This window comes from Myotis daubentonii, chromosome 7 (genome assembly GCF_963259705.1).
Source record: "Myotis daubentonii chromosome 7, mMyoDau2.1, whole genome shotgun sequence".
Lineage (NCBI taxonomy): Eukaryota > Metazoa > Chordata > Mammalia > Chiroptera > Vespertilionidae > Myotis > Myotis daubentonii.
The window spans coordinates 52,303,619-52,326,680 of NC_081846.1; the positions used below are offsets into that span (position 1 = coordinate 52,303,619).

The following is a 23,062-nucleotide window of genomic DNA, read 5'->3' on the forward strand; positions in this document are numbered from 1 at the left end:
CCTTGACATTTTCTCCCACTGTAATTGGGAAGAATATAGATATAGTGCTTAGCACATATTATGTTTAATAATGTGGACATATGTCATAAGCTTGAAAATATCAGCTGGGTTTGTGTGAGCAGACATATGTAAGGATAGAAAGATGGTCAAGGATGCAACTTCCTCTTCAATAGCTCAATGACTCTTGGATCCTCCCTTTCCTCGCCCCAGCCTACTTCTCTTACAGTCTTTCAAACTCAGTAATGGCAACACTATTCTTCTGAGAACTTAGGCAAAGACCCTTGGTGTCTTCCTTAACTATCCTCTCTCTTTCATTCCATGTCAAACTTGTCAGCAAATACCATTAGCTATACATTCACAATACATCCAGATTATGCCCACGTTTTACATGTAGACTGCTACTCTAATCCAAGCCACATCATCCATCACCTTGTTAATTATAATATTCTACTTCCACCCTTAAGCCTCTTAAGATCAGCTCTGCACTCCGCAACCAATGTAATCCAATGAAAACACACCAGTTCATGATATTCTCCGTTTGACGAGACCTCTTATCTAAATCGGAGGAAAACCGGATCCTCACTGTGAACTGCAGCATTTGTCCAATCCCCTCAGTGCATTACTTCTCGAACCTCTTCTGGTACTCTCCCTTCGCTCCCTCAGCTTCAACCACACGGATTTGGGGCACCGGGCCTCTAGGTGTTTAATATTTCTAGGAACTGCCTTACTGACTTTGATTTTAGACAAACTGTGTCTGAGGAGGTAGAAAGTCTACCAGTTAGGAATGAAGTGGGACTGAAAGAAACTGTTGCTGGAGATTTCACTTCAAGGAACTTGACAGATGTGATGGCTAAAAAGGGGAGCATGAATTAGTTTGGAGAAAGGGAAAGAAAAGAATTGAGCCAAGGACTGCATCTTAGGATGGAGAAGGAGCTACATGTAGGAGCTAGTCAATGAGACAGAAAAAGAGCAGTCAGAGTCAGGAACGGAACTGAGAGTGTTGATACACACTTAGCTCAAACTCATCCATATTCATTGAGCACTCTTGCAGGAACTTCCTTTCAGAAGAATAAGCTTCTATTTAAGTATGACATTACTTTCAAGGGTTTGGGTGTTAGAGGTCACAGATCACTATTGAGTGTTGAATTTCTGAGACACGGATACTTTCAAAAAGGTCCTAGAAAAAGCAGATTCCTTATTTGGCTGTTCTCTATTTCCTGTTTTGCATCAGTAATTTCACAGTTTCTTTACCATTTTATTGCAGTATGACATGCCTTAAGAAATGTGAACAAACCATATGTGGACAACTCGAATTCTCAGATATTGCATATACCTGAGTATTCACACTCAGATTGACAGGATATTTCCCATGCTCCATGGCTCCCATCAAGCACCCACTTACCCACCCACTATCCACATTACCTTGATTTCTGACACCGTAGATTTATTTTACCTGTGTCGAACTTTATGTAAGTGAAATCATGTAGTAAATACTCTTTGTGTCTGACTTCTTTTATTTAATATTATGTTTGTAAAATTTACCCATATAGCTGCTTATCACTGTAGTATTTATTCCACTGGGTGCTTTACACAACTTATTCATTCTCATATTGATAAGCATTTGGGTAGTTTCCATTTTGGGGCTATTATGAATAGTGCTGCTAAGAATGTCACAGTTTCTTATTGAATAGGTATTTTGCACCTTATGTTCACTGCTTTAAAGTTGTCATTGCTTATTTCATTTAAGTGACTTTCCTCCTAAGTGCCTTCCCATCCTACCTAATTATCTTCATTGTTAATACAATATGTATTTCCCTGAACATTACTTTGAAAGTATAAAGTGCCACAATAAATTAGGTTTCTTAAAAATGTTATATACTTGAATTAATATTTTCCTTTTGAAGCATTTATTCTAATTTTTCTTAACTATCCAGATTATGTGTCGTAAATGTGTATTGAATCTGTCAAAATTTTTCTTCTCTTCATGGGCTGCATTGTTCATCCTGGAGGCAAATATTTTAATTTTGGCAGCATGATGAGCTGGAGAAAAAGAATAACTACCATATTCTTAATGCTGATTTGTTATCAAACTTATATTATCATTTAAATAGCAATAAAAGAAGGTTCACAATTAGCAAAAAATGCATTGTGATATTTTATGTCATTTTTCTCTTCAGGTTCCAGTCTGCTTTGGTATAAAAATCAGTTATTACTAATTCAAAATTGAAGAAAGTTTTACCAATCTACCTATTTCAGAATCAAGTTGAAATTTTGTATCTTAAATAAACATACATACATAATATATTTTATATATTTGTGTGGATCTATACATCCAAATGTATATTTGTCTACCTAGCTATATTTTTATCCATCCATCTATCCATTGACATACTAACTGAAACATTCTTTACAGAAAGAATAATAGAAGATCATGAACTGGTGGTTGAAGTGCTGTCTGACTGGGGAATGGAAGAAGAAAATAAGCTATACTTTAGAAAAAATTATGCCAAATATGAGTTCTTTAAAAATCCGATGGTAAGTGAAATCCCCATTAATAGTTGTGGAAAATAAATCAATTAGTTGAATTTTATTTTAGTTTATGTGAAGAAAATTGTCACATAAATAAAATATAATTCCCTAATTGGTAATGTGTAGGTAAGAATTGTGGTCCTTTATAATTTCAGTCATATTTCTTTTTCTTTTTAATTTAATTAATTAATTTATTTTTAAAATATATTTTACTGATTTTTTACAGAGAGGAAGGGAGAGGGATAGAGAGCTAGAAACATTGATGAGAGAGAAACATCAATCAGCTGCCTCCTGCACACTCCCCACTGGGTATGTGCCTGCAACCAAGGTACATGCCCTTGACCAGAATCGAACCTGGGACCCTTGAGTCTGCAGGCCAACGCTCTACCCACTAAGCAACCCCAGTTAGGGCAGTCATATTTCTTCTTACTCTAACATTGATTAGTCCACATCATCACAGAAATTCATATACATGGTTTTCAAGAACTCTTGTTTCTTTTTCTTGCTTTTAAAGAAAACCAAATTCTATACATTTGATTTAGGGAATGAATTATTAGATATCCTGCTTGACGAAGCAGGTTTCAAAATATTATAGTTTAATAGTTTTCAGAGAATTTGGGAAATTTAAAATATATATAATTTCTAAAGTAAAAATGAACTGATGATTGTTGGGGGTGTTGTAACTTAAACCAGAAATTTAAGATGGACATGAATCTGGCCTTGGCAGGATAAGATAGTTCAGTTGGTTAGAGCATCATCCCAATATGCCAAGGTTGTGGGCTCAGTCCCTGGTCAGGGCACATACAAGAATCAACCGATGAATGCATAAAGAAGTGCAACAAATCTCTCTCTCTCTCTCTCTCTCTCTCTCTCTCTCTCTCTCTCTCTCTCTCTCTCCTTCTCCCCTCTGTAAAATCAATTTAAAAAGATTGACATGAATCTTGATATTACAAATTATTTTGTTTTTAGCACAATAATCACTGAGCAAAGTAGAAATTAGATAAAGATCAGTGTATTATTTAGTAAATACTGTTTTCATTATAGTCCTCTTTAAATGATAATAAATGTATGTCACATTCTAATGAAGATTAGGGATCTGGAGAAGTCAGAATAGCCTCTGGGATTATTATTTAAATTGTGTTTTTTTGTGCAGCTGTAGCACTTTTATACTAGGTTTTGGATAATTGGATTGAAATAATCCTTTAAGGAGAATATATGATACTAAACATAAATAGAATATTTCCAAACCCTGAAAGACTTCTTACTGTTTTATTTGAACCTATTAATGAAAACATAATGATCTTTGACCAAGAAAATAAGAGTTGTAATAAAAATGAAATAGAATTAGAATTTGAAGGGAAACTGTTTTCTTGTTATGAATCTTTATAAAAAGCAAGAATTTAAAAGTCATAATTATAAACATATGGTTTAGTGTTTATTCTGAGTTTTATCTATTTTTTAAAAATGTAAACAGGCTATACATTCATTTTGCAGACCTGTAACAGTGGTTCCCAACTGGGGTGGTGATTTGACAATGTCTGGTGATGTTTGTGGTTGTCACAAAGTGTGTGGGGAGGGCTGCTAGTGAGCAGGGGCCAGGAATGCTGCTAAACATCCCACAATGCACAGGACAGGTCCCTCTCCCCGCACCACTCAGTATTATTAGACCAAATGTTAATAGAACTACTGTTGCAAAACCCACTCTAGAAGCAGTAATCTAGATATATAAAAGGCTAATATGCAAAGTGTCCCCTTGGGGGTTCAACCGGGAGGCCAGGAGTTCCATAGCTCCCTGTGATGTGCGCTGACCACCAGGGGGTGGCATGGAATGAAAGAAGGCCCTGGCCAGCAGCCGGCAGCTGGGTAAGGAAGGCCCTGGCCGGCAGCCAGAAGGAAGACCCCACCAGCAGCCGGAAGGCCCCAATCGGCCCTGATCGCTGGCCAGGCCTAGGGACCCTACCTGTGTATGAATTTCGTGCACCAGGCCTCTAGTGTAGAATATATTTCCCCAAACTTGTCTGATTATAAAAATTATCCAGAGGAGGGGGAGAGTGCTTATGAAAAACACAAGATCCAGGACTACCCGGGACTATGGAATCAGGCTCTTCAGGAATGAGGCCTGAGAATTCCTATATCAAACAACTACTCTGGATAAATTTTATGATTAAACAAGTTTGGAAAAACAGTTAGTGGAAAGAACTGGATTTCTGCTCTCTGGCTCTTCTACACTGTGGGCTGTGACCTTGACTATGCTTTTCACTTCTATGAACTTTGACTTTCTAAAATGGAGAGGATAGTCCTTCAGTGCCTGCTAGAGTGGTTGCAGGATTCAGGGAAGAGATGCAGGAGCAGGCACTGTCTCGAGGGCAGTGTTTTGTGGAAAGTGAGGTATGGAGATCTCTTCATGGCAGCATCTGAAGGTGTCTGCTACTCTGGGTCCTACTCTGACCATCTCATTGAAATACTGAGGGCAGAGTCCAGGGACTGGCGTTTTTCAAAGCACTTCATATTCTCAGCACACTGATTTAAAGAACTTTTGCCTGAGATTTCAATGGTCACAATTGAATCTGTTTTATCACCGGTTGTGGGATAATGTAACCTGTATCTTTTTGTCAGTATTTTTTTCCAGAGCATATGGTGTCTTTCTCAACGGAAACCAATGGTGAGATATCCCCCGCACTGATTTTGCAGGTAAAATACATTTTCATTAAAATATTTAAGTAATAATAAAGAGAAACTTTAAGGTCCATATTTATAAATGTCCAGAATTTGCAATGTTATGCCTTGAATGATTAATTTTTGCTGGAGGTACAACTGAAAAGAGCAAAATCTGGATAAAGAATTTCTGAAATCAATAAGACTCCCTATTAATCTTCCCAGTTTGGGCCAATTATCAAAGAATTTTAAACATTTAACAAGTATGTATCATGAAAGGAAACTTGCAGTTTTGCTCTGTGATGTGTTTAAAGATTATGTTAGTCTTTTGAAAAATTAAAATTTCCAGTAAAATGTAGTCATTTTAATAATAGGTATTTAGTATTAAGTTTTATAACAAATGCCCTCAATCCTATTTGTAATAAAATATTTAGCTATTAAATAGGAGGAGAAAAAAACTATCTAGAATATATCTATTTCATACACTAACATTTGTAATATCTATGACAGAAATATCTTAGCTGAATTAAAAGTACTGGTTATTTAATTAAAAATCTCCTTGGTTTTGCACTTTTTGGGCTAATTTCTGCTACACTGGCTATAATTGTAGGTGATCATTTCCCAAGTCATTTTCATTATAGTAAAATAATGATTTTTGTTATTTTATTTTATTGTTGATAGAGTACTAGACTTTACACTAGCAGCTCTAGAGTTATTACTAGGTTGAGGGTGAGCAATTTCTTTATAATGGGTGCTATTTGATCTAAGACCTGGACACCCCCCAATCCACTCAATATTTTCTGAACATAAATGAAGAAAACTTTCAATATTTTCAATATAGATTCTACTTTAAATATATTGATAATGAAATATATTGGATATGGCAGATTCATTTTCTGTGAGCTTCTTATGAGGTTATATTTCATTTTGCACTTCAAAATGTTTTTAAAATATGATTAGTCTCGAGAAATATTTCTTAAAGCTACTTATATGCTACTGGGTTTTCACAGATGCCCCCTCAGAATATTTGGGTAAATGGTAGCAGCAGTACCCAGCACCTCAACTCTCAGCCTTCGCAGTGCCTCACCAGTGGGATAGACAGGGTGGTGGGTTGGAGTTTTTCTTCCACCACCTTTGAAAAATTCTCCTATAATGTAGTTATATTACTTTAATGTTAAATTATAAAAACAAGAAAAACCAAAGCCTTGGAATCAGATGGTTTTGCATGAGGCGCTGACCTCTTCTGTCTACCGAGGCTATGTTTCCAGTTTTCAAAATGTTTTTTTCTTTTCTAGTGTGACCTCTATGGCCCCCTTTTAAAAATTTAATTGGTTTGCTTTAATAACTTGGAAAGCACTCAAACTAAAAATTGTACTTGCCTGTTTTGCATGTCAATTAATTAATATCTGTGGCTCATTAAATTTAAAAAAATTAGTAATTTACTTAAAGAACATAAATATCTACTAGCAGCCTTTCCCTGAGTAGCCTTTTAAAATGTTCCATTGTTTTAGCTAATAATTTCTCTTACTTTCAAGTTTTACCTTTTTGCATTTATTTATTAATAGGCATTTTTATTTTCTTCTTCTAAGTAGATGCTCATGCATTTCCATTGTTTTATTAATGACACTTAGCACAGCCACTCAAAGCTATTTCTTTTCATTGTCTTTTTCCTGACCACCACATGTGCCAGTTAATTACTACTGTGTAACAAAGTATTCCAAACCTTATGGCTTAAGTACTCACTCACACTTTGCCAACAATTTTGTGGGTCAGAAATTTGCAAGGGTTTCGCTACGTGGGTCATTTCTGACACATTGATTCATGGAGGGGTTGAAGAGTCCCTTGTAGGTTGGCTTTTCACTACATGTGCCTGGTCCTCCTTGGCCTCTCTGTCTCTCCCCACATGGTGTTTCATCCTCCAGGATTTCTCAGGGTAGTCATATTTCTTATGTGACCGTTAGCCTCCAGGAGTTAAGTAGTGGAAGCCATCAGGCTAGTTAAGGACTATAGTTACTAGTAGAATTGGCCGACTGTCACTTTTGCCAATTCTATTGGTCAAAGCAGTCACCAACAAGCCTTGCTGAAATTCATGGGGCATGAAGAAACAGATTCCGCCTCTTTGTGATTCAGTGGCCAGATACTTTGCATAGGAACACATGGAATGGAAGATATGGTTGTAGTTCTCTTTGGAAAACATAACCTGGCATACCTACTCACAACTGAGAACCCTAGAGACAAAGAGATAGAGTTTGCTTTACCCTCATCAAGGAGGTGAACTTGGCTTAACTTTCTCAATAATTGAATAACTGAAGTCAGGATTATGGTCCTACACCATAATAAAGTTGAAATTGTTAAGTTCTCAGGAAAAATCATAGAAAAGGGTGAAAAGTGTCAGGACTTAATTCCACAGATGAAGTGCAATTTTTCATAGGGACATTCAAATAACATATAATTTTAATGTTTGGCTAAGTATTGATAACTTAGAATGTAAACATATTTTGTAAACCTATTCACTGGGAGCTTGAAAGACTGATTTATTTCCTGTTGTGTATGTATTGTCATTTCTATAATGGTATATAGATGGTATTGATATTGTTAGATTTTACAAGTTCATATTTGAAATCTGAACATGATTAATATAAGGCTACAATATCATTGATTTAAAAATTAATTTCTTTTTTCAGATGTTTCTGAGTTCAAGCACATATCCTGAAATCCATGGCTTCTTACATGCAAAAGAACAGGGAAAGAAGTCTTGGAAAAAGATTTACTTCCTTCTAAGAAGATCTGGTTTATATTTTTCTACTAAAGGGACATCAAAGGTATTTGGAAATATAAATGATATGTTATAAATCATAGATGTTGTAAGTTAAAATGAGTTTTACTTTGTTTTCTTTATTACTTTATTACTTGATCTCAAGAGTTGGTAATGTTTTTGGATTCCAAACATTTGTTCTAATCTGTTTGAAAACTAACTATGCAGCTTTATTTCCCACTAGATACATCCTTTGATGGAATCTAGATGATCTTATTTCAGTACCACATCTTCTGCTCATCTCTTTCCCATTATGAATTCACCTCCTTCCTCCTTACTCTGCAGTGCAGATTTTGAGGCCCAATATAGTTCACACCTTTTCTTTTTACGCCAGGTCATACTGCTAATCTTGCCCACTTCTGAACTTTGATATTGGTGCCATTAGTAACACTTACTGAGTCCGTAATTGGTCTTTAATGCCGTTGGGTCTGTTAGTTTTCTCCCCTGAGGAAATTATGTTATGATCAGGGGTAAATGTATTTGTTTGTGTGCTTGAGTATGTATACCTATGTCTACAGTTGCATAGACACACATGTGCAGATGTCCATACCCACATACATAAGCACTCACACATGTAATTCATACAATGCTTGGCACTGTGCAGTCTGTGTTTCTGTGTAGTATTGTCGATGTAGACTGTGCCATATGGTGTGTGTTTTATAAGTGTTGACATTCCATGCCATGCAGTGATATCTTTCAAGTAAAACTACTTTGGGGAGTTTTCATGAGAGGTTATTTTAATTGTATTTTGTCAGTGATGACATTATTGATTCTTTATGGGTAATCAGTCCTTTTTCTCTGGATGTTTTCCAATATTATTATAACCATTGATGTTCAGTAATTTGTCTGCCATATTTCTAGGTGCATTCAAATATATTCTAATAAAACTTTCCTGATTCTCAACATATGCATTCAATCTTCAAATTCCTGTTTTTCTTTTATGCTGGGAATGTTCATCCATTATTTATTTCCCATTGTCATTATTTTATCCTTTACCTTTTTAGGAGGCTTAGCTTGTGACTGCCTAACTTCAGTCTTTTCCTCTGTCTTCCTGGCGCCTTCTTCCCTTTCTCGGTGTGTCTCTTATAAGGATGCTTGTCATTGGATTTACGTCCCAAACAAATAATATGAAATAGTTACAGTTTCTTGGGTGTTAAGACATGGACATATTTTTTGGGATGCTATTATTCAACTCAGTATAGGAAACCAGTGAAAATTTTTTAGCAAGTGAGTAAAATGATTAAGTTGTAAGATTAGTATGACCATAGTGAGTTTTTAAAAAATCAAGTAGAGAAAGAGAGTGAGGAGGAGGGAGCAGGGGAGGGAGGGATGGAGAGAGGAGAAAGATAGAGAGAGAGAGAGAGAGAGAGAGAGAGAGAGAGAGAGAGAGAGAAAGAGAGAGAGGGAGAGAGAGAGAGAGAAGAGGAAGAAAGAGGGAGATGAGCAGCACAGATCCTAATTGGATGATAATTTTGGTAATTTAGGGTGGAGGTGATGGGATCTAACCTGGATACATAATTTTATCCTGGCAGTGGTCTTCCCCCTGCCTTGGCAGAATCCTAAGCATCAAATCCCTATTCATAGCCTAGACCAGGGGTGGGCAAACTTTTTGACTCGAGGGCCACAATGGGTTCTTAAACTGGACCGGAGGGACGGAACAAAAGCATGGATGGAGTGTTTGTGTGAACTAATATAAATTCAAAGTAAACATCATTACATAAAAGGGTACGGTCTTTTTTTTTTTAGTTTTAGTCATTTCAAACGGGCCGGATCCGGCCCGCGGGCCGTAGTTTGCCCACGGCTGGGCTAGACCGTAGCTTTTTCAATATAGTGTTTGACTTTGCTGTGCATCAGTACATAAGGTTCTCTTTAGTCTGTGCCCAATGAGCTCATGTTCCATAGTCTGTACATGAAATGATTTTGAGTTCCACTCAAAAAATAAATTTGAGGTATTATGGAACCTCAAGAATTATGACTGATACAAATTATGGAGATTATCTAATGTCTAATGCTAACATTTCTACCTGGCAAGGAGACCATATCCTGTCCTTTTTCTGTGAAAAGGGTCTCAATTTATTTTACTTTCTAAAGACATAGGCTGTGTGGGAATTAGATAACCACTGCTGTAAGCCTTGGAATATGACTGTGACTTATATTTATAGGGAGGCATCTAATGACTCTCCTCTCCAAACCCTCTGATGTATACATGCACATGCTTAGCTTTTGTTAGCCATGCCAACTCGGTCTTGTAGTCTTGCTAGTATAATGTCCTAAGCCTTGATATGCTTTAGTGATGGGAAAAATCAATCAAAAGAGGAACGTCATCATGGCTGTATGAACTTCCAGTGTTTCTCGAGCTGTCTTTTCTCACATTCGAATGACTTGACTTGTACAGTATATCAGTGGACAGGGATGGTCTTATTTCATCTTCATAGAAATCAGACACTTATTACTAACAAATCAGTTTCGCTATAGGAAGTAAGCTTGAAAGGCCATACCAATAAGAGGATCTTTCTCCTTTCTCCTCCCCTGTTTCACGGGCCCTGGGCTGGGTCTATTTTAGCAGTTTTCTTTTTTGTGTTATTTTCCCATGGAGTTGGAACTATAGTCACTCATTAGATATAAATGCCTCAGAATAGTAACATGCAGAGAACCACGTATGTGCATAGCAATTCTCACTGTGCCAATCATCGGGGACAGCATAGCCTGCTGGTAAATGACTGAAATTTTTGTGGATTAGGATTTGAATGGGTTGCTAAAATTGCTGAATAACTCCCAGGTAATGCTGGTGTGGTCTAGGACCACACTACCAGTAGCAGGGTTGTAAAGAACAAATGTATTTCAGTCAGTTTTGATTATATACTCAACCCCAGAATTAAACACTTCTCTAAGTTATTAACCTATCGCAGAATAATATGACCCAGTGATTTCCCATGACCAGTTCTAAATCCCATGGATTTTCCAGAGAAGAGATAGCTGTTCAGGATTCCGCTTTGCCTTGAAAATCAGACACAACCCATTGCCAGGTAATTTCCCTGAACTTGTCGGCACAGGCTTCCTTCTGTTAGCGAAGGGAGATAGGCATGCCTCCTGTCGCTGCCTGCCGTGGTGTGTTAGGCAGTACACAGGCGTGAGGAATGGTTATTTCTGAACGAAGCAGGGTCATTGTCTGAGGCTCCTTTTTCTTCTCTAACTGCTGCAGAAGCTTAAACAAACCTTCTTCCCTTTAGTGAACTACAGTGATTGAAACCCAGAAAGGAAAACATTTCCAAAACCATTCCTTCTGGCTTCTGTCTTTTGGAATCCTTTAAATGGTAGTTGAAGGGAATAATTTTAGAATAGTATTTTTTTGTATATTGGAAGTCAAATCATAAAAAGTTGCTACTCCTCAAATTAAGTAAGATTGTGTCAAGCCCCTGGTTATTTAAGGATAGAGTGTCTTAGTTTTTCTTCCCTTCTGTTTCTGTGACATTATTTGGAGTTCCGTGGCTCGCTATGATGTGCAGTGACCACCAGGGGGCGGCACAGAACATGGCGGGTGACCAGCAATGGTGGCCGGGCACTGAGGGAGCAAGAGAAGGAGGAGGCGGGGAGGCAGGGGAATCTGATGGGCCCTGGCCAGGCTTAGGGACTACACCTGTGCATGAATTTCGTGCATTGGGCCTCTAGTGTACTATAATAGAGATGCACAAGATATAGTGTAAAATATATACCTATGTCAACACTCACACACTTTCTCTTTTTAGGAACCACGGCATTTGCAGTTTTTCAGCGAATTCGGCAATAGTGATATTTATGTGTCCCTGGCAGGCAAAAAAAAGCATGGAGCACCAGCTAACTATGGATTCTGCTTTAAGGTACAGGCTTAATATTTTGATAGATGAGTAAAGCAAGCCTCAACCTTTTAGGTAAGCTTGAGTTTCTTTTTAATTTCTTTTAAAAAAAGAGAGAGAGAGACAGCTTTCTCTTACATATATGGGAGAATTTTAGTGGCTTTTATTTCAACAGGTGTTACCTTCAAGATATGCATTAACGATAAACAATGTGCTGTGGCCTTCTAGCCTAACAAAGCGCGAGGGCCCCGAGACCTGAAAATGCTTTGTGCGGAAGAAGAGCAGAGTAGGATGTGCTGGGTGACGGCGATTCGATTGCTCAAGGTAATCTCACCGTAGTTGGGCGTTTCTATTAAATGCTGGGCGTACCATCAGGGTTTGAAAATAGCTGTAGTTCAAAATGCAGAGATTCACTATGAGTCTGTGTGGGTATGTGAGGAAGAAGAAAAATCACCACCTTCCAATGTGTGTATTTTATTTTTGTCTAAACGATAAACATTTGCAGAGTAGGGGTAGAGTAACCTAATATTTATCTTTTATGTGTGAAGTAAGTATTCCATGTTTAGAAATGTTCTGCTTTTAATTTTGTCTAAGAATGTTACACATAGAGCCAGGAACAGATGGGAACTTCTGTACATGACTTAGTGTATATTTTAAAAACATGGCCATCCATCCAATATGAAGTGCGTTTTAAAATGGGCCCACCTAGATAGGTTCAGTGTAGTGGTTTCGTGTTTCATTTAATTGTTGTGTAAATCGATTTCTATTTTAAGTACAACTCAAATAGTTATGTGAAGATTACTATAGGTATATTATTAAAACATCTACCTTTGTGTTAAGTAGAAATTACAACTTCATAAGCATAATTTGTGGGTAAGCGTTTTGAGAGGAGTAAGAATGTTCTAAAGGTAGGTAGAGAAGAGAGACATAGAACTGATGTCTTCCAAAATGTATAGAAAACATTTATTTTTCAAATCTATATGCTTGCACGTTTAACAGAACTTTACCACAGAAGTCGTGGCTTCAAACAATACAAATGTATTGTCTTGCACCACTGTCATTCAGAAGTCTTAATTGGCCTAAAAACAAAGTGTCCGCAGGGCTGCATCCTCTGTGGGAGGAAATCTATTTCCTTGTCCTTTCCAGCTTTTAGAGGCTACCCAGACTCCCCGGCTCAGGGCCCCTTCCTCTCCTGAAATCCAGCAACCCGCACCGAGTTCTATTCACACAGCATACCAATGGTTCTCTCTTCTGGTTCCCCCTTCTACCAGATCTCCTCCCACAGAGGACGCAGCCCTGCTGACACTTCGTTTTTAGGCCAACTAAGACTTCTGAATGACAGTGGTGCAAGACAATACATTTGATTCAGATGTGGGCATCGATGGGGCCATTATTCCGCTACCACATTGGTGTCCCCTATTTGCTTCAGTTATGGTAAAGCTTTTCCAGGTGAGGCTGGAGAGGGAGGCAAGCATCAGCGAGGCCCTATTTTTAAAACAAATTATATTTATATACATATATATACACACATACATATATATATAAATTTCAGAGAGGAAGGGGGAGAGAGGGAGAGGGAGAGAGAGAGAGAGAGAGAGAGAGAGAGAGAGAGAGAGAGAGAGAGAGAATGATGATGATGATGATGATGATGATGAGAGAGAATCATTGATCGGCTGCCTCTTGCAGGCGCCACACTGAGGATCAAGCCTGCAACCCAGGCATATGGCCTCTCCTCCCCCTCTCCTCCCCCTCTCCTCCCCCTCTCCTCCCCCTCTCCTCCCCCATACCAGAATCAAACCTGGGATCCTTCAGTCCACAGGCCAACACTCTATCCACTGAGCCAAACCAGTCAGGGCTTTAGAAGGAAGATAAAACAACCTCAAAAAGAATGATGTATATAACGGATTAATTTCCAGAGCATTCACAAGATGCCATTTATGTTGCAAGTCTTCCTTCCTGAATTGTTTTCAATTTTCAATTGAGGGGTTATTTTAAAGCAAATAGGTGAACCTGGTGAAAGGGAGAAAAAGAGTGAGGAGGGAGTGTGGGAAAGAGAGGCTTTGTAATGACTTCCATGTGAGGGCAGCCTGGGACCCCTTTCTCCAACCTCATCTCCTTCCATCCTTTCTTTCATTTTATTGTTGGAACACATCATAATTCCCCAACTTGTACACTATTTCAGGCCTCTGGGGTCTTACGTGGACTGCTCTGTGTCCATGTAGAGCTCTTTTTCCCTCCCTTTTGGTACGGATTCAAAACCCTTTGCCTTTCTCCTTTCCTTCTTCTAGGGAAAAAGAAGAGAGGAGGAGAGCCCTGACTGGTTTGGCTCAGTGGGTAGAGCATCGGCCTTCGGACTGAAGGGTCCCAGGTTCGATTCTGGTCAAGGGCATGTACGCTAGGAGAGTCTTTCTAATGACCTTTTCCTGTCTGTGCGAGGTACCCTCCCCTGGGGCCCAGTGCTATCCTGTGCTTATCTCTGTCATGGTTCTAGTCATATTGGATGGAAATAATCACTCTGATCCTCTCTTCTAATTAGAGTGGTTCTTAACCTTCCTAATGCCTCATCCCTTTTATACAGTTCCTCATGTTGTGGTGACCCCCAACCATAAAATTGTTTTCGTTGCTACTTCATAACTGTAATTTTGCTACTGTTAGGAATCGTAATGTAAATATCTGATATGCAGGATGTATTTTCATTGTTCGCGACCAACAGGTTGAGAACCGCTGGTCAATAGAAGATCCAGAAATTGACCCAAGCCATTATACTCAATATTTGACAAAGGAGGCAAGAGCATACAATGGAGTCAAAACAGCCTCTTTAATAAATGGTGCTGGGAAATTTGGTTAGATACATGCAAAAAAATGAAACTAGATCACCAACTTACACCATACACAAAAACAAACTCAAAATGGCTAAAGGATTTGAATGTAAGACAGGAAACCATAAAAACCTTACAAGACTCCATAGGCAGCAAAATTGCAGACATATGTCGTAGCAATATCAGTTTATAACTGCCCAGTTCAACCAAAATAAAGTTGTAGTTTTGAAAAAAAAAAAAAAAAAGCAAACCCTGTCAGAATGGCTACCATCAACAAATCCATAAAGGACAAGTGCTGGCGAGAATGTGGAGAAAAGGGAACCCTCGTACACTGCTGGTAGGAATGCAGACTAGTGCAGCCACTATGGAAAACGGTATGGCGTTTCCTCAGAAAATTAAAGTTTGACTGAGAATCGAACTGTGACCTCCTGATTCATAGGTTGACGCTCAGCCACTGAGCCACACTGGCTGGGCCAGTCAGGCCCTTTATTCTGGGGCCAGTGAGAAATTGGTGAAGGGTTTCAAACAAGAAAGTGATATGATCTGTTTTATACTTGAAAATATTCCGAGCCAGGAGTCTGGGCTTGTCAGCACAGACATGCTACTGGAGGACTGAGTTGGTTTCCCTGGCAGGTGGTCAGTGGGGCCTCTGTTGGATCCTGTGGCTAGTGCCACTGGGCTTGCCTGGTGTTAGGGGTATCTTTAGATGGTCTCCTTTAGTTGTCTATTGTGTTATTTCCAGAGTTTATCATGGCACAGTAAGTCCTCACTTAATGTCCTTGATTGTTTCTTGGAAACTTCAACTTTAGAAACGATGTATAATGAAACCAATTTTATTTTAGTCTAATCGATAAAAATAAGATTTAAGTTCCTGTGGCATATTTCTAGTCACAAAAACATCACCAAATTTCTAAATAAATACCCAAAATGCTTCTAACATTTAACCACTGCAATAAATGTGAGCTATATATACAGTTAAGAAAAATGTATAAAAACAAGTGAGGTAATGATTTCCCAATCTGTTCAGGGTTGAGGTTGGCGGAGCCCATCCTGGCAGCTCATGACCCAAGGTGGGCCCAATGCCCTTCCATCCCAGGCCCACACACCCACACTATCTGAGACTGGGACAAGGTGGACACGCCAGTTCACCTCAGTTGCACATGGTTGGGATGTGGGAGGAAACCGGAGTCCCAGAGAAAACCCACAAAGACATGGGGAGAACATGCAAACTCCACGTAGACAGTGGCCCTGACTAGGAGTTGATTTTTTTCCTCTTCGACGTTAAAATGAAACTAGAGGCTCTATGCACGAAGATTCGTGCAAGAATGGGCCTTCCTTCCCCTGGCTGCCGGCACCGCCTTCGCGGTAGCATCGTAAGACTTGGGCTGCCAGGCTGCAACTGGGAAATGGGTTTAAACTATAGAAAATCGTAGAAAATCCGAGACTTAGGCAAGGGATTTGCTCATGTACAATGTCCTAGTTACATGTCTCCTTCCCTTTCCCTCAATTAAAACTGTGCTGGCTTCACTCTAACGTATTTTTTTTTCTTTACCTGCCCCTCTATAGGGGCAGGGAAGTGTTAAGGTGACCTGTGCCCTACCCCTCGGCCAGAGTTAAATGCCTACCAAAGACCTCCAACAGCACTGAAGCAACTACCTAACACCACAGGCACCCGGGACAATACATCTTTGAAGAAAACAGTCATATTAGTCGGTAGCGGGCTTTTCACTGCAGATAAATAAAAGGTGGCCAAGCAGCATGCACCTTGTGAAAGTGTTGGTTGGAGGTTATTGTATATTCTCCAAAATGAACTTGACTAGGAATTAAGCTCCCCTGTGTTCTTTTTCAAAATTATTGTAGGTTTAGAGTTGATTTATAATAAAATTTATTAGGTCTCATTAATGTCAATCAGACCTTAAATTAGAAAAATAATTTTTAGATTTTGAGAGAGAAAAAAAAGAATAAAGAAGTCAGCACATAGAATTTTAAATGAATATGGGTTTATATTCAGGTTGAAAGCAAAATTTTGAAAATAGTGACTTTCTGCACTCCACTCTGATTTTCTGTCTAATTACCAAATCTATCCACCTCACTGAAATTGCTTTTAAGGAAATAGTCTTTATAGTAGAGACTGTAAAGACTATTGGGATGTTTAAATGGTATTCACCCCAAAGGTAAAATTGGATTCCATTGTTTCTCTTAAATCTCTTTTTATAGAGGACCTACTTTAAAGTTCATCCTAGCTCCATGAAATGGAGAGTTGTAGAGTGTAAACAGCTCCCCGCCACCCCCCCCCCCCCCTAAAAAAAGCCCGTCTGCCTCAGGGGTTGCTTCCTTCCTTCCTTTGTTTTAAAATAAAGTGACCTAAATCTTAGGGGTTATCTTCCAGTTTCAGATGGAGACCCCTGCAAGATAAGTGTGGTCATTGCAGTTGGCATACTTAATGTTTCTCAAACTAATAATCCAGTTTATAGTTTAGACCCATTTCCCAGTTGCAGCCTGGCAGCCCAAGTCTTATAATGCTACCCCGAAAGTAAAGACGCTGCAGTTCTGATCTATTGCCATTATGTTGTATTTTGTGACCCTTTGTCTGAAATCAGCCTGATTCCCCACCATTTTGATTTCCCTGAATGTAAAGCCATACATAAAACCATGTCATAATCGTATCGTTACCGGAGGAGATACACTGCCGAAGGTCTTTGACACAGAGCCCTGCCATGGATTGATCAGAGACGATGTGATCCATGCCATGGATTGATCAGAGACATTGTCAATGACTGATTGGCGAATTTTGCCTGGTTTTGCTTAGGAAGCGTTTGCAGAGTCTTTGTAGCATAAAGCCTGGCACCCTTCCCAAGCGAGTGTTCTTATCAGTAAGTGACATACCCCTCTAAACAGTTTTAGTGCTAGTGGTGCTAAAAATAACGTATAGAAATGTCAGTTCCAGGTCTTCATACTGGTGAGCTACACCTAAGAGTGCGTCCAAATAAAAAACACTGTGTTTTTAAATGTATCCTTTCAAGGAACTGAATGCTTATCTTACAAAAATTTTGTTACTAATTTATTAGTTTTAAGGAACACTTATAGTTTTTATTTTGATGGTGTTTAAGTAATGAAAGTATTAATTGCCATGACTTACCTGTGCAGTAAAAGTGGTGGAATGTGTTTTTATTCATGTGTTCTGCAGTATGGCATGCAGCTGTACCAGAATTATATGCATCCGTATCACGGTAGAGGTGGCTGCAGTTCTCAGAGTATATCACCCATGGTAAGCTCCAAATTATCAAACCTATATTTTATTTTATATTATATTAATTTGCAGTTACATGGCATTATAAATGCACATGATAATACATCTACATTCTTTCCTTTTGGTCAAGTAAAGCAATTCTTTGGCATTATCTTACCATAATGTTATATTGAATTACTTATTTTTTGATTTTGTATGATTGCAGCCTATGTGATAAAATCGCAGCAGCAGAGTATATATGAAATATTCAATTAAAATAGATAGCTACATGTTAACGAAAATGTTTAAATATTTGAAAGAATTACTTGAGTCCTTTTGTCTCATTATTTGAGGATTAGATCTTAATAAGATGATATATGGAATATTTTCTGTGGGGTTGTAAATGTTTCCTTAATTATTGATTTTTAGTATGGGCTTATTTATTTCTGGAATTGTTATACTAGTAGTCTACTATAAATATTTGAAAATTTTAAAGCTGTACTATACACACGTGTACTTTTTTGCATTCTGGCTCTCTAACAATAACATTTTAAAAGTTCCATGTCCTTAAAAAACAAATGGTTTTACAGAAAACCCAGAAACTGCCAGCTGAAATATAGGTCATGCATCATTATATTAAGTCTACTGCTGCTTCTCAGATTTATACTGAATACAACATGGATATTCATTTGCAGACACACACACACACATACACACACACACACACACACACATCTTTATTCTTTAGGACCAATTTCAATTTTCTGTGCATTAACACAAGAATGTTGTTTATTTATTTATTTATTTTTATTGTTGACACTATTAGAGATGTCCCCCACTTTCCCTCACTTTGCCCACTTCCACCCAGCCCTCTCCCCCTTCACTCTCACCATCTCCACATTGTTGTCTATGTCCATAGACAATGCGTATGTTTTTTTGGTTAATCGCATCATCTTCTTTCATCCAGTCCCCCTTACCCCAAGCCCCTCGGACCTCCGACAGTCTGTTCCGTGTATCCACACCTCTGTTTCTTAAAGTTTATGTTCTGTTTTCACCTGTGCTTCTTCACATTGAATATATTAGGAATTCAGACATATGTGCCTGTGTTACAAATCAGCTAATGTGCTGCACTTCCATTTAGGTTAAAAATATGCTCCGCATGCCTGTGACCAAGGCAGGCACATTTCCCCACATGTAATGTAGCAGATGAAATGCTCAGTTCTAGGAATGAGGCATGAAATAATGTTGATTATGAAGCCTGATAGGCTAATATGGAAAAAGAACTCCAATTCTGTAGTTATGTTGCTTTAACTATAAGTTATGGAAGAGTAACTTCTCACCTTTGTATCCTATTACTTTTAAGCCTTAAAATAAGAAACAGGAAATGTAATGAAATTCTATATAAGCAACTGCTTTAAGGTATTTTTATAATTTGTCAGCTTATCTTTATCTTTCAATCTATATGAATAAAAAGAATAATGAATTTTATTAACTTAATCCTTTTCTAAATCCTTCTACATTTCTTTTAGAGTGTAAAGTTATTAGGATGAGTGTGTTAACACCAGCTTTGAAGGCAATTATTGTTTAGTGCCCTCTTAATCATAGGAAAAAATTGTCACAAAGAACTTTCTGGTCTCATCACTAGCATACAAGTATGTTGTTATTCTTGCTTGTTTCCATTGAAAGTGATCCTACTATTGATCAATATGGGTATGACAGTTTGGTTAGTGTAGCTTTCCTTGTTCAAGACCATGTATAGGAAATGACACTTCTCAAGTAAACCTGGTTGGAAATAGGATTGGAAGAGAAGGAGTTTAGGTGTCAGTGTGGTGAGGACCTGTCTGTCCTGTATGGCAGTTGTCATGATCAAAGGGCATTTGAGATTTGGGTTCCACTCTTCTTAATTTACATGAAGGAAATGAAGATGTTGGGGGAGTATTTGTATTATCCACACAGAGTCCTACTTTTCTAGATTATCAGTGACCTATGTAATGTATACCAGCGCCCTTCACCTGCCTCTGTTGGTTTTCATCCCAGCACTATTTTCGGAGAAACATCGAAAAGTTAGTGTATTTTAGTTATGTTTTTGAAGGAACAATAGTATCATCTTATTTTCAGAGATACATTTTGAGAAAGGAAATGAGAAAAACATGTTCTTATGCCATAATGAATATCTTAGCAACATATAGCACTTAATAGCCACCCCTAACAGCCTTTGAAATGAGAATCATCAGCAGATATTTTAGGAAGCCAAATATAGTTGGTCCTTTTTAGGGAAAACAAAGGATTCATTTAAAGGATCATCTGTTAATATAGTCCTGGCTGGAGTGAGGGGATGGGAAAAACAAGTCTACAGAAATTCTTATTCTTTCTCACTTTTTTAAAAACAATATATTTTATTGATTTTTTACAGAGAGGAAGGGAGAGGGATAGAGAGTTAGAAACATCGATGAGAGAGAAACATCGACCAGCTGCCTCCTGCACACCCCTTACTGGGGATGTGCCCGCAGCCAAGGTACATGCCCTTGACCGGAATCAAACCTGGGACCTTTCAGTCCGCAGGCCGACGCTCTGTCCACTGAGCCAAACCTGCCAGGGCCTTCCTTACTTTTGACCCTGAGCTGGACATCCTGTGCCACCGTTTCTTCCCTGTACCCCACTCTGTGGTACATAAGGGTACCCTAGATAGAGCCTGTCAGTCACTGCTTTTACCATAAGCTGCCCGTGTGACCTTAGTGGAGTCACTGGTGTCCTGCAGTATAGACAGGGGGTGGTTGAATAATCTTCAGAATCAATTTCATCTCTGATGTCTTGTGGCTCTGTATGAAGCAGATGAGAGATAATATATGAGGAAATTCTGTGCCCTCTTGCTAAGGACTGTACTGCAGTTTTATCTAGATCTTTTAAATGGGGTGGCAGAGAGTCAGTGGCTAGTAGTTGCCACCTAGTTGAACTGCCTGAAAACCATTTTATATCCATTTAGAAGTTCTGGATCTGATCTCGCTGTGTGGCCTGGATAATCCAGACTGTCCCAGGTCTTTTCTCTCTTTAAAAAAAGAAAAAAGAGGCATGCCCTTAAAATCATGGAGCCTTTTTATTAGGGCTTGCCCTGTTTATCCCACTAGAAGAAAGAGCTGGAATTAGGGACACATGCTTTGAAAAATACACCGATTCTGAATGTTATCAACATTGCTTTTCTATGTGAAAGAAATTGAGCTGAAAATGACCTTTTGAGTTCAAGTCTGATCTTGCTTCACTTCCATTTCTTTGTCCACCAAAGGTAAACTATTAATTTTTCATCCACCACCTGCCATTCAGCAGAAAATATTTGCTATATTTCTGTGTTTCCTTCTAGTGCAGCAGTGAGCAAACTATGGCCCGCGGGCCGGATCCGGCCCGTTTGAAATGAATAAAACTAAAAAAAAAAAAAGACCATACCCTTTTATGTAATGATGTTTACTTTGAATTTATATTAGTTCACACAAACACTCCATCCATGCTTTTGTTCCGGCCCTCCGGTCCAGTTTAAGAACCCATTGTGGCCCTTGAGTCAAAAAGTTTGCCCACCCCTGTTCTAGTGTAATATAGCAAATGAAAAGACTTATTTGTATTGTAGATTCCCTACTTATGTCAAGTAATTATGGAGCATAAGATCTTGTTTTATATACTGGCCTATCATATTATAGGAAACAAAAGTAGAACACTGGGTACATTTATTGTCCTCTCCTAACAGTATTTTTATGTCACTGGGACCTTGAGATCACAAAGCCCATCTTGGCATGTGAACTAGAGAGATAATAAGGATACAGCTCCCATTATGAGTGAGATTAGGTACTCTGTGGTTTGAGCAGGTAGAGGCTTTTCATTAAAGTTGGAAAAGCGGAAGTACATCCAACTGGTCCACAGCCCAGCACAGAAGATCACAGGTGAGGAGGGCAAAGTCAGGTGTGACCGAAAATAGAGATTACAGGGACAGCGTCTGTCTGGCAAGAGCAACTGCCAGTTACAAAGGCTCCTGTAACAAATGAAAGATTGCAGGCCAGGTCTCTAGAAATAAAGTTGAACCTTAATAAGATTGTGGACTACTATAGCCTGGTCTGAAGAGGAAATAACAAATGCCAGAACGTGCAGTGTGTGACGTGGGGATAAATGAGCCCCCTGATTTTTCTGTGTGTGGACAGGGTTTAAAACACACATGTGACTGTGGTCTGTGAGGCCAAGCTGGGAATGGCTGAGTCCATGTGCAGAGAGATAAAACGGCCTTAAGCCAGGAGTCTCTGAATGCGATTGGCTCCTCATTTACCGTTAGACTTCCATTTTTTGTTTTGCAACTCTGTTAACTAGTGGAGAATAACTGGTAAACATTGCCCATGCTGGTTTTGAATGTTTTTTTTTTTTTTCTTTTGGAGAGTTTTATTTTATATTTTTAAAAGTGAACTCAACCATATATGCATAACACATGGACACAGGCAATAGGTGAAGGCCTGGGGCAAGTTGTGGGGGCAGGCTAGAAAGGGTCAATGGGGGGGACATATGTAATATTTTCAACAATAAAGATTTAAAATAAAAAAAGAAAGGTTATTTTTAAAAAAGTGATTTGGCTCAGTGGATAGAACATTGGCCTGCGGACTGAAGGGTCCCAGGCTAGATTCCGGTCAAGGGCACAGGCTCGGGTTGCAGACTCCATCTCCCAGTTGAGGGCATGAAGGAGGCAGCGGATCAATGATTCTCTCTCATCATTGATGTTTCTATCTCTCTGTCCCTCTTCCTTCCTCTCTGAAATCAATAAAAATACATATTTTTTTAAAAAGAGAACTTTGTAAACAATATTTTTTAAATTTATTTTTAGAGAGGGAAGAAGGGAAAGAGAAAGAGAAAGAGAAATATCCGTGTATGAGGGGGAACATCAATTGGCTGCCTTCTGCGCACCCCCTACCGGGGATCCAGCCTGAAACCAGGCATGTGGCCTGATCGGGAATTGAACCATTAACCTTCTGTTGCACGGGAGGACACTCAACCAACTGAGCCACACCGGCCAGGCTCTTTTGCCGAGTTTTAATTCTTAAAAACTGAGTGACACTCTTAACTGGAGATTTTGACAATTGTCTTTTTTTTAAAGATGCACGACGTGGGGTGGCATACTTTTAAAAAGATGGTTGTAGAGCCCTAAACAAACAAAAGG

General features: G+C 38.7%; 1 protein-coding gene across 2 annotated transcripts in view; it reads left to right on the plus strand.

The window, feature by feature from the left end:
- The window catches only part of GRB14 (growth factor receptor bound protein 14), a 107,702-nt gene that overhangs the window by 78,953 nt on the left and 5,687 nt on the right, over positions 1 to 23,062 (plus strand). For both annotated transcript variants that reach the window (XM_059704254.1, XM_059704255.1), the window contains 6 exons: positions 2,414 to 2,535; positions 5,146 to 5,220; positions 7,869 to 8,006; positions 11,746 to 11,856; positions 12,061 to 12,156; positions 17,839 to 17,919. In XM_059704254.1, coding sequence (XP_059560237.1) covers positions 2,414 to 2,535; positions 5,146 to 5,220; positions 7,869 to 8,006; positions 11,746 to 11,856; positions 12,061 to 12,156; positions 17,839 to 17,919 — 623 coding nt within the window. The remainder of the gene's footprint in view (positions 1 to 2,413; positions 2,536 to 5,145; positions 5,221 to 7,868; positions 8,007 to 11,745; positions 11,857 to 12,060; positions 12,157 to 17,838; positions 17,920 to 23,062) is intronic.